General features: G+C 30.5%; 3 protein-coding genes across 3 annotated transcripts; all 3 read right to left on the bottom strand.

Moving 5' to 3' along the window:
- Window positions 1-290: 290 nt before the first annotated feature.
- Window positions 291-668, bottom strand: HELRODRAFT_136227 (hypothetical protein; the record flags this gene model as incomplete). The annotated part of the gene is made up of 1 exon (XM_009029319.1): window positions 291-668. A coding segment is annotated over one exon (378 nt), but the record flags the coding sequence as incomplete, so codon positions are not given.
- Window positions 669-6,776: 6,108 nt separating this feature from the next.
- HELRODRAFT_68674 (hypothetical protein) lies at window positions 6,777-7,678 on the bottom strand (the record flags this gene model as incomplete). Its single annotated transcript, XM_009028942.1, has 3 exons — window positions 6,777-6,992; window positions 7,066-7,367; window positions 7,513-7,678. 3 exons carry the CDS (start codon window positions 7,676-7,678, stop codon window positions 6,777-6,779), a joined length of 684 nt encoding a protein of 227 aa, XP_009027190.1.
- A 1,085-nt stretch (window positions 7,679-8,763) lies between these two features.
- Window positions 8,764-11,266, bottom strand: HELRODRAFT_164364 (hypothetical protein; the record flags this gene model as incomplete). Its single annotated transcript, XM_009029318.1, has 2 exons — window positions 8,764-10,383; window positions 11,264-11,266. The coding sequence occupies 2 exons, from the start codon at window positions 11,264-11,266 to the stop codon at window positions 8,764-8,766; spliced, it is 1,623 nt and encodes a 540-aa protein (XP_009027566.1).
- Between the last annotated feature and the right edge of the window lie 1,493 nt (window positions 11,267-12,759).

The raw sequence follows: 12,759 nt of genomic DNA, 5'->3' as shown, positions 1-12,759 counted from the left end.
AAAATTTGTTTCCAACTATCAAGCTCTTCATCGTTGGGTGGATGTTGCGTTCTTAAAGGTGTTTCGTTAGCTCTTTTGCTGAGAAGGAACTCTGCCACTGTACTGTTAGCTTTGATCATCAATTCTTCAATTAATTTTCTAGCTTTTGGGCCATCTTGAGAAAATAAGTCATACTCAATGAAATAAGCATCTGACCCCAGTCTTTTTTTTCTCCATTCATCAGTTAACTTATCAACGCACTTTATTGCATTAATTAAACTTTCGGGAAATGAAGAGTCGCACTGTCCACAAATCATTTGTTCTGCTTCACTGTAAGTCAATCGATACTTGGAAATGATCCAAGTTTTTTCTATGCTGAATGTGTCTTCCATTATTACACCATCCAATGAAACTTTTATAAAAATGGATAAAGCTCTCCTTAATTTTCCTGGCAGCAAACTGCATTGATCTGTGCTTAGATTTTCCGGTAGCATATGAATTGTATTTCCCAATGCTGGATAAAATGATGTCCCTCGTTTTCTGGCCTCTAGATCATTTGAATCGCCATCTGTCACGTAAAAGGAAACATCTGAAATGTGAATTGATATAAGTATGATGCCATTTCCTAAATCTTCAAACCCAATTGCGTCATCTATATCTTGCGTTGTTACTCCGTCTATTGTAAAAATCAACTTGTCTTTGTAATTTTTTCTATTAAAGTCTCTTTCATCATTTTCCGATATTTTTACAAAACTTTCGTTTTTCAGATGATGTGGTACATTATGCTCTAATTCTAAGATTTTTAATGAATCTTTTACCGTTATACCGGGCCTAATAGTTCCAATTACTACACCTAACGGTGTGTTATATCTTTCTTCCCATTTCAAATACCTAACTGCATACAATTTTGAATGAGAATCAGACAAATTGGTTTTGTCGTACTTAAAAAACGTTGCTCTGTTTTCAATGAATTTATATATACTGACAAAGTTGTTTATATTTGAATTTGTCGTTTTGTTTTGAATTATGCTTATTTTTGGGAACCCACGGTTTATCGGTATCATTACTCCTGAGCAGTTTTTATCAATATAACAGATGAAAACCTTATGCTTTAAATCGATGCTGTGATTTATTATGCCGACAACTCTTCCAGTAAAAAATTCTTTAGCACCAGAAGAAAATTGGTTGCTCATCACTTTGGGTAATATTTCAACCACAACATCATCTAAATCAAATGCTCGACCACATTGTTTTATACTAGATATGTTTATTTTGTTTATTCCACCTGACTTTTGTAGAGGTATAGCAAATATCGATGTTTTCAAATGCAAACGACATTTTATGAATCTATCTGGTTGATTTTTCATTAAGATATTTAATTGTTCTATGGTTTGATTACATTGAACTTGATCTTCATTATCAAACAAATCATTGCTAATAGTGTCTTCACAGCCATCCACATCAATGAAAATTTGATCATTTGTGCTTGTAAAATGTATTTGAGCTGCTTGTTTGGGGAAATCGTTAGGATATTTCTTTCCATACGTTTCTTCCACAAGTTGTTTAATTATCTCATCAGAATCCATCTCAAAACCACCTTTCCACAAGTTTTCATCATCAATGAATTCGCATTGAACATTATTATATCGATCTGAAAAAATTAACTTTTCCTTCAAAGTTACATATAAAGATTTAATTAGTTCTAGATTGTAATCAGAAGGGTAAATGCTATTAAGATCTTGGCATTTCAAAATATATTCCACCCATATCTTTGCGCATTTGCCAATAGAACACAACGTAACCGGATCTCCAGCAACTCCAATGTAAGACTTGGCTCTGGTGAACGCTGAGTTAAGCATTTTTGGATTAGATAAAAAACCTTCCTCTTCTTCAACGAGTACAATTTGTTCAATTTCAGAAGAAGAGGTTATTTTTCTAACTGTGCTAAGAAATACCGCTTGAAATTCTAATCCTTAATAATGAAATAATGAAAATTTATTTTTTCTAACAGTTGTTTGCGTGATAATAATAAATTATTATTACTACTATTATTATTAAAAAATTATAAAAAGTTTTTTAAAAACTGGTTTAACAAACAATATCGCAACAGTAGATATGTATAACATGTGTCATTGAATATTTGATATGTAAAAATATGTGCCTTCAAATTTTTTAAATACAAAAAATCTATGTGATAAACTACCTTTTTTAAAACTGTTTGCCTAGAAACAGCAGAATTTTTATAATTTATATTGTGTCAGAAAAAAAGTAACTCACCCGAATGGTGTTGACGAGTGACGACGTTGCGATAAAGTATATTTTAAATGAACGTTAAACATTCAGCAGTTGTGTTTTTAATACTGGAACGTTATGAGAGATGTCTTAAACAATTTAACAAGTCTAGAATCATATCTAAAATTAACAAAGGTAAGGTGGAAACCAGACTAACAACCTGACAAGATATCACGACATGTCGACATTTAACATTTATCGGTTTGGAAAAAGGCTGAAAGGGACAAAATGGTAAGTGGAAGAAAACTCATTTAAAAAGTTTTAAAATAAAACCCATAAATTTCCATGAGCACTCTATTGCTAAACTGGTAGAGTTAATTTTTGTTATGTTAGAAATGTAATAAATGAATAAATCAACAGGAAAATAGTGGTACTATATAAAATAAATTCTATTAAGACTAAACGCATGAGTGTAAATAATGTGAAGCAAAAAAATGTCATAAATGTTTACATTATCAAAATTTGTTGCTCGTCACCCATATAATCTGGAGAAACGGCAAGTCATCGTGCAAATTTTTTACTTTCCACGGTAAAATAGCTGGCGCCTTGGTTACGTTATTAGTTAGGGTTTTTAAATATATAAACACAGTTTCAATCAAAAGTGTTATAGAATTCAAGATAACAAAAATAATCAAGTTTAGGCTTGACTGCAAACAAAGCCAAAAAATTCGCCCGGAAATTTCATTTTTATCGGAATATACGCTAAAGCAGTATCACAATTTATTTAAACTACCATTTTTGCCTTATGTTTTATACATATCATATTTATGCATAATAAAAAAAATGAAATAAATTGAAATAAATACGTAATATTGTATTTAAATAATTTAAATATAAATTAAATCTTTAAGAACCTGGAACGTTTTGTACTCTGACAACTGTTACATCTGATAAATATGTTGACTTTCTTCTCAGAGCAATTCTTATTTTTTGGATCTTCGTTTTAAAAATAATAAAATAATCAATTGGTATTATTGGACTTTGTTTCATTGAAAAAATAATAATTATTCTATAAAAAAAAATAGTAAAAATTCTACGAAAAAAATGAAAACTGTATAAAAAAAATTGATGGGTTTCACTGTTGAAAACGTTAAAGGTGATGAGTAAAATTTGAAATAGATTATTATTTAAAGTCAAGAATGAAAGTCTGCGCTTTACAATTTTGATTTATTCAAGTCACAGTATTTCAAATCATGTAGACAAATAAAACGAGATATTAACCTGATCAGTATAAGGAGATGTGACCAAAATTTGACTCGCATCCTGTTCACCCCATTCTATGGGCCAATCATTGAACAACTTATAAACTCTTTCAACAATTTCATCAACTTCAGATAAATTATAATAGCTAGAACTGTTTTTATCTTGCATTTCTTCTCCCATAGTGACAAAAAACTCCAACGGTTTTATCTGCTTTGCAATTACTTGCTTTTGTCTAGATTTTAATACATCTTTTCCAGAATAAAAAACTTGAGAGATAAATGATAATATTTCTGGATGATTTCTGTAGTTTTCGTTTAGAAATATCGTAGGCGATTTTATAGATTTCGTGCTGTTGTAAAAATTTATCAATCTTTCCACCAGTGATAAATGTAATTTGTCAGCTTTGGCTTCTTCGCTGTAAACTTCTTCCACCATTTGTCTGTGGTCACCAGCAATGACAATAACGGTTCGTTCGGAAGCTAGACAGAAAGGCATGATTGTTCTACATTCGAGATCCTGGGCAGCTTCGTCGATGAAGATGTGTGAAAATTGCAATGATTTGAAGTCAGCTAGTGCAAGCGACATTTCCAGAGTTGAAATAATCACCGCTTTGCCCTCTAAGTCATCTTCCGTAGGTGTTTTGAATTTTTGACCATCCACGAGACAATATTTCCTAACGATTGATGACACAGTGTAAAACCTTCTTTCTGGTTCATATATTCGTAATATTGAAGAGTTTTCGCCCATCATTTGATCAAAGTATCTCAGGATGTATTCATCGGCAGTTCTGCAATAGGAAGTGGGAAGTTAGATAATGATTTTACGAAACAGAATTAATGATAACTGATCATAGATTTTTTTTATAGAATTACACAAACAAATAGTGCTTTTTTTATTTTTCTAGTAAAAATTCAATGAAGCGACCAATAAAATAGCAACTTACAGATTACTTTTTGTACATATAAGTATCTTAGACTTTGTACGTAAACACAAAAACATGACAGCTGTGGCGATTGTTTCTGTTTTTCCTGTCCCAAAAGGCCCATAAACTACCAGCGGCGGCAGAAATGATGGGCATGGCTGAGACACATAAGCCAAAATCTCATTCTGCTTCTCGTTAAGTTTTTCTGATCTGATTAGTCGCATTAATAAAATGAACGTGATTAAAATCGCAATATATAACATTGTGTAATATTTTGTTTTTGAGTTACGTACATAAAGACGAAATATTGAAATTTGTTCATTAACATATTTTATTCTAAGATTGCAATTATTTTGGCAGTTTTGAACAAAAATGCAACGAAAGCAAGCATCAATTCAACTGGTTAAATAAAATTTGTTATTTATTGTCATAATTAATAAGTCAGCAATGAAGCAGGAAATTTGTAAAAATGTAAGCATTAAAAACATTTCATTTAACTGAAGCAGTCAGATTGGGAATCATTAAACAATTACAAATAAAAAAGTGATCATAGAAGACTCGGCGATTTGTAGGGAGTCAAATCTGCAAACATGAATTTCTGAGCAATTTACGGCTCTTTATGGACAAGAGTAAAAATTTGGTCCAGTCGAAATGCTCGAGAATAAGCAACATTAAAATTCAATTTTGTTAAACAAATTTATGCATGTTGTTGAAGATATTATTATTATTAAAATTAATTTTGTTAAACAAATTTATTTTACATACATACATACATACATCAAAAAACTTCAACAACTCGCAATTTACTTATTTTGTTTAAAAAATTTGGAATAACTATTTGTTTACTTTAAACAATCTCGATTGATTGAACTATTTGCTTCTAAAATTCTGATGTTTGGAAAAAGGTAGTCCAGATGTTTAATTTTGTCGATGGCCAGATGCATGTGACAAAAAGAAGTCCGATCAAGCTGAAACTGTATTTCAGCGTCACAAATGGAACCTTTTTCCAAATTCATTGATTTACAACACCTGCAACATTTTAAATTAAATGCTAACAAAAAAACACTTTCATGAATTTTTAATTTGTAACATTTACTCGCTGTTTATTGACAAATAAACGACATCTTTGTTGAGACTTTTCAAGTTTAAGTTGTCCAGCTTAGCTAATTTGACTTCGTAAACCTTACTATTGCTGTCATTGACTGGACCGAACAAAACGCTCGAAACGGACGTTAACAATAATGAACCTTCAAATTTTTGTTCACTTTGAAGTTTTATCTAAATAAAAAAAGAAAAAAGTAATCTGAATAAAAAAAATGTGCAAACCTTCTTGCACGTTTGAAGATAGCTTCACTGTGCCAAAGAGTTCACCAGGGTAACTAAATTGCCAGCCATCCATATCACTCTCTATCTTGTTTGATATTTCAACTTTTGCAATCATGTTATACCTACATCAAATAATATAATTGAAATAAATTATAAAATATTGACGTCTTTGTTCAATTACTTCGACACTAGGCTGAGCTGCGCCAACTCTTCCATATATAAAAAGTTGTGCATGGTTGTTTTATAATTGTTATGGTTGAGAGACTTCAATAATAAATAGTTTTCAAATATCTTGTCGCCGTTGTTGCAATTGTATTTTTTTAAAAGATCGGGATCCGTTCTGTGAACGGATGGATCCCATACAATTTTGCGATTTCCATCATTCCATCTGATGAAAAATATTTTGATGCTATTTTAAATGAATTACGTAAATTAAATTAAATTATCAAAGAACAACAATTATTACCTTTCGAAAGTTACTTTACGTGTGACTGCTGTAAAATTTTGAAGAGATTCAGCTGAGCCAACATTGACACGAACTGTTTTCATCACAGCTGGTCTGCTTTCAAATTCCAACAGTAAGGTTTGATTGAAGCATCCGTACATTCCACCTTCAAAGTTCACTGCAACAGTGTATTCGTTATTTGAGCAATGCAAATCCGTTGCTTCCAATATCTGTTTTTCTTCTCCATCCTTCAAAAGCGAAAAATTTCTCCAGCCATATCCCTCCAAAAGATAAACTCGTTTTAATTTTTCTTTAATCTGAAAAAATTAAGCTTTTCATTTTTAAAGTTGGTTTTAAAGACATTCTTGTCAATCTTTAGTCCCTCCGTTCTTTTTACAAAAATTATTGATATATGTTTAAACAAATGGTTTTATTTGTTGAGAAGAAAGGTTTTTGGTACATACTGTAGTTATTTTAAATATCCAGCGTAATTTTCGAGATTTATCAGATATTGCCAAACTCAAATCAGGTGTTACTTCAATGACGACATCCACACGATCGGCAACAACCTGTTTAACAATAGCAGTTTGTATGAAAAATATATAGTTTCTAACAAATATTTATTACTATTTCAGTAATCTCATCGGCTGCTTTTATTTCTTGTTTCAGTTCACATGCGACAGAGATTAAATGATCTTGCTCAGCTTTTTTCCATTTTTTGTTTTTCCATTTCTGTCTTAGAAGCCACTCATCAAGTTCATTCTGACCGTGAGCAGAAGTGCAAAAGTTATACTCCATTGGAACTCCAGAGTACAAACAGAAATTCTTTTCATTCCTAAATTTATTATAAAAAGCAGATTAAAAACAATAATGAAAAATACTAAATCTTTCATTCAACTGACTTTTCGCAAAGTTTAAAAACAGAAGTTAAGGGTGGTGTTCTAAAATTCCATTGAAAGTCATCGTCTCTTCGAATGTTTTCTAAATGTTTCAAACTGTTGTTGTGATCTTTCTGCTGCTTTTTTCCACTAAACGTTTTATCGCAGTAAAAGCAATAGAACTGCTCTTTCATTGGGATGGCTGCTGGTTGAGAAACAAGCTGAGGGAGGTTCCATGCAAACCGGATAGCAGAGGTGCTTGATGTCACCACATTTCTCTTAACAGCATCAATTTTTTCTTCAAACGTGAATATATCTGCCACTTCGTCTAAGTTTTTCACTGAAACATTTTAAATTGTTTTATCAAACATTATTTCATGTTTAAATTTAAATGAAAAAATATTAATCAATGAAAGCAAAATTGGCTATTTTTTTGACTTCATTTTTTGTCTAACGCTAAAACTAACTATTATTTTCATTCATCCATTGCCACATCTCTTTTTCCTCTTTGCAATGAGCGAATTGACAATTTGGATAGCTACAATGACCTCTTTGAACATTCCAACATATCAAAAAAATGTTGTTGATTGGACATCTTACAGGAAGCGGTCGTAACTGCTTTTTAACATTCATAATGAAATACATGACATTATCCGAACTTTTGTGCTGGCATGACCAGGTAGAACTTTTTTTGTTATCACAAAGTTGGATTTTGTTTTTAGACCAACAAACTTTACAAATTATTCTGATGGTGTAAGGAGGACTTGGAGTTTTCGAATTGTTAGGTTCGTTTCTCAAAATTAACTGTTTATACTTGAAAACAGCGAATATGGTTACATCAATTATATGTAAATTATCAATGAAAAAACTATCAGAAATCATTTATAACTTTTATATAGGGTATTTCCAAATTTCTAGAAACTTTCTTACAACTGACTTTAGTCCCTTAGCTTTCATGCAATTTCAGTTAAAAACATCCCGCAATAGTTACGAACTGATTAATGCCAAATTTTAACAAATTCATGAACGGAACATTGACTATACAACCTCCTTTCTGTTTCTATTATTATTAACGCATAATTAAATATAATAATTTTTTGGATAGCGTCATGCAGTTATGTTCAACGCGTCATTCATTTATTGCAGTATTCGTAATAAGCTAGCTACGTGTTTTAAAACATTGAAAGATTTTATGTGACTTACCATAAAAATGACAAATCAGCAAATTTGCGGGGTTTGCATCAATGCTCATTTTCTACAAAAATAGAGCAAAAGCATTACAAAGTACATCCTATTGTTGTTATTATTTCCAAAAATTGCAGCAATGAGTTGCAGCAATTATAACAGTTATTTAAAATATTTTCTGGTAATCATCTTTTTGATAAATTTCTTGAAAATACAATTATTTCCTATGCCAACGAAAAAGAATCCAAAAAAACAAGACTAAAATGATTAAATGATTTAGACCCTACTTAAATTTTCCATTAAAAAATTTTAAATGTTTAGTTGTTTACAATATTTTTGTTCCAAATAATTAACGTAGTTCCCGTTCAGAGGTATAATAACACGTGAAATGCATTTAAATTGATTTTCTATTTTCATTTCATCTATATTTTGCTATATTAACTCAGGTGCTTCGATGTTATTTACATTTGTTTCATTATTGGATTAAGAAACATAAGAAATAAAAGTTTATTAATAAATAAATACACGTTAATTCAATTTACTTGGTCGAAAAATTCTTCAGTTGTCAAATTTTTATTGATTATATACTTCCAGACATCATATTCTAAATTTGAGTGTGGTCTCCGACAGCAACTTTTATTGGTACAAAACTTCAATTCAGAGCAAATTTCTAAAATGGAACTTTTTGATGGTAAATAAATGGGCGTAAACGACTTGTCGTCCGTTCGTTGATGTATAACAATTATCGTGTTTCTTCCCAACTGATGCGAGTCATGGCTGCTGGTACATTTTTTATCATTCAGGTTCACTCCTCGTATGGTGTTTTTCAATTCAAAGCATGACTTACAAGCCCATATTAAACCACCTTTGTATTCATGCACTATTTTCTTCAGCGTGCTTTCTTTTTGTATATAAATGGATTGGTGCTTCTCAACAAAATTTTCATGAGAGAACTTTCCTTTTTTTATAGCATTCCAAACTGTTTGTTCCTCAGTGGAGTGAGCAAAGTTACATTTATTTTCTCGTGGACATCTCGGAAAAAAATTACATAATTTGTAACTTTTAAATATTTCATTATTTTTTGGCGTATCTCTTATTGGAATCCATTCAGCATTCCTCTTTTGTTTAACACAAATAATTTCTTCCGGACAATTATGAAATAAATTTTGATGATGATTTTTTAGGCAGCACAGTTTTATGTCATAGATGGCAATTGACAACGGAAAATATCCTTCAGGCTTCAAATGGGATGGTCCATTTAAAATGTTAGAAGAATTTCTTCTGTCGGCCAAACATTTCTCTTCAAGTTTTGTTGTCCAAGATTTTTTTGTTATGTTGCAATCCTTGTTTATGCTGCTGTCAGTTTCATTTTTCATTTTGTTGATAATTATTTTATTGCAAGAATCATCAAGTTTTAAAGGGTAAGACTGGGTTTCAATTTGCTCTGAAATATTTAATTTCTCAGAAAATATTTTTTTATTTTTACGTTTCTTTTTTTTCGTACTTATTTGAAAATCATTATCTTCCTCCAAATCGTGCGGGCAGCAGTTGTTACTAGAGTTGAGTAGCACGTTTTCAAGTTTTAATTTTTCATTGCACTCTGAATTTGTTTCAGAATCCGTTTCACTTTTTTCACTAAGATTAGAAAATTCGTTTTCTACCGCTGTTGTTAATTTTTTATTTTTTTCAAAATCTTTCTGCAACAAGTTACTAAATTTTGTCTTGCGTTTGTGTTTTTTGCCATTCACGTGGACGCTCCATTTTGTTTCGTCTATATTAACCTTGCACAACTGACATTTTTTGTAGACAATTTTTTCTGGTTTATCAATTGTTTTTGCTCTTTTATTGCAAGCAAGTGGTATGGTGTTAACTTTAATGTTTCCATTATCTTCTCTCCCATCTGGGAATGTTGACTTTGGAATGTCATCGGTTTTGTTTTGAGAAGTTGGAATTTCCGTTAGCATTTCCGTTTCGCATGACTTTTTTATAGCCTCTCTCAAGCAGTTTTTTTTCACTGACGCATTTTTATTCGGTCGTGTCAGAAACTTTTCACTGTCACTAGTGTTTTTCTTAGTTTCATCTTTAATTGTTTTACTCTCTTCATTTTCAAGCTCGAATGTAATTTCGAATTTTAGTTCTTCGTACATTATTTCCTAATTGGAAATTAAATTATTCATTTTATAAACAAAATCTAAACATATAAACAATTGTTTGATAAAATTTCTAACAAAGACAATGTCACAGAAACCAATTTTCTTGCAGGTTTCTAGTTCAATTAAAGCTTTCTTCAGCTCCTTTTTTTCTAATAATATTCGTGACTCAATAAGTTTAATTCCAACATGAAAGCCAGAAATCAAATAAGCTGAAATTAAATTTTGATATTAATTTTATTCAACACAAAGAAATATATTAATTAAAATTTAATCGGTGATGAAACAGTTTTTACCGCACTGTTGATTCTTTTTAAGAAATTTCTTTCTAAGTACTTGCGAGAATAAAAAAAATGTATAGAGTATAAACCCAAAATTTACACATTTATTTTATATGTACATAATATATATATATATATATATATATATATATATATATATATTGAATTTAGACTATCATAAATGAAGTTATTTATAAAGATCACTGCGTTTTCGGCATTATTCAACTTGTAGTTGAGTTTCTCAATTTTTCTAACGAGACTTTTATCGTCTTGATGAAGTTTATTAAGGTTAAATAAAAAACTTTTTATATTTTTGACATTTTTGACAAAACATTATTAATAACGTTTTTACTACAGAAAAGCTCTTTTCGGCATCAACTGCCATCATCAGTGTAGTTATATAGCATTGTTCCGTCTTTACAGGATGATTCGTCCGAACGATGAAAACTTCGCCCGATACATTTTTATCCGATTTTTCAAATTTGTTGAAATTTATTTATATTGTAAATAATGCTTTTATTAAAATGACAATATTGGTACAAAACAAATTTAAAAAAGATGGAATTAACTAAATGGCCAGAATGGAGAAAATCCTTTCTGACCATTTTTGCAGATAATGGTTGGAGAAAAATAAGAGCCGCATTTAACTTCAAATATTTAGGCGGTTCTTTAATAGACTACATCTTAGCAAAAAAATCTGTTTAGAAATTGAAATGAACGCTACTACAATGTCGAGAATAAACATGATCGTTATGGGCCTTCCCGTAGAAATACAAAACCAGCATGATAGAGAAATAACTTCCATTGAGATATAACTTCAAAACTGTTTAAAAAATTAACAAAAATTGACGAATGCGTCTCTAACTAACATCAAGCCGAAATATGAAATTGATACTGTAAATAAAGAAAATTTTTTCAGATCAAATACCACAGCAAAAAAACCATGTTCTATGTGAGAAAAATTAGCTGAAAAAATCGATACCATCCATCAAATGAATGTAGAAACAAGAATCTCTACTCGTCAAAAAAAAATTAATATACATGATACTAACCATCAATCAGATGACGAAGCAGAAATGATGAAAAGTGAAATAAACAAGAATCGTCAAGAATACGAATTTAAAGTGGCCGATCAGATCTATGCCCAGAATGGGAGTAAACTCAATCCAAGTAAAATGGACAAAGTTGCCCGTTGAAAGTTCTTAAAAAAATGTCACCGTCTATTTTCAAAGGAGACTGTGGAAAGAAGAAGAAAGAATCAAACTTTTTTCACGTCAATAAACTGTCACTTTATGTACCTTAAAAAGTGACTTGAAGAGGGAGATGTAAATTATATTTCATATAACTATCTATGTTACAGTATTTTTTGAATTCCTATTCTTTGTTTATAGCGTGACTTGTACGATCCTATATAAATACTTTACGCGTAGTCAGTCTTATTATTGTGTGTTAATAGTTTTTGTATTTGTACCTGGAATATAATTTTTCTATTTTAGATAAATAAATCAGGCTCTCGAAAGCGAACTTATAAATTTAAAACACATGTACCTGATAACGTTGCAGTGTTTTTTACTAATCGATAACAAATCATCATACAAATCATTATCACTACTACCATCATCACATCATTATCACTTCACCATTGTATTCAACCACACATTATTACAAACGCTCACAAGACACATCTACAATCTACGAAGAGTAACTATTAAAATTTATCAGCAAATTTAACACGTACGTACATACATACACCTACAAACACACACACATACACACCTACAAACACACACCTACAAACACACACACACACAAACATCTACAAACATACACACAAATATCACACACACACGCACGCACGCACATAAATATATATTATAACAAGCCTTGGTTTAACGTAGAAATCTTAAAGTTATTAAAACGTATAAACTTCTTATTTCATAAATACATCAAAAATCTTAATGATGTTAACTCCAAAGCCTACAAATCTTTCAGAAATTTCTTTAAAAATACCAAGCGTTCAATAAAAAAACTATTATAAAAATAAATTCTTTTTTTATGACAGATCTAAAAGCAAAATGGCAATTGATTAATGAAATTC

Source organism: Helobdella robusta (assembly GCF_000326865.2).
Source record: "Helobdella robusta unplaced genomic scaffold HELROscaffold_6, whole genome shotgun sequence".
In the NCBI taxonomy this organism is placed as follows: Eukaryota; Metazoa; Annelida; class Clitellata; order Rhynchobdellida; family Glossiphoniidae; genus Helobdella; species Helobdella robusta.
Note: the sequence above shows the minus strand (reverse complement) of the source record. Positions and strands in the feature narration are given on the sequence as shown.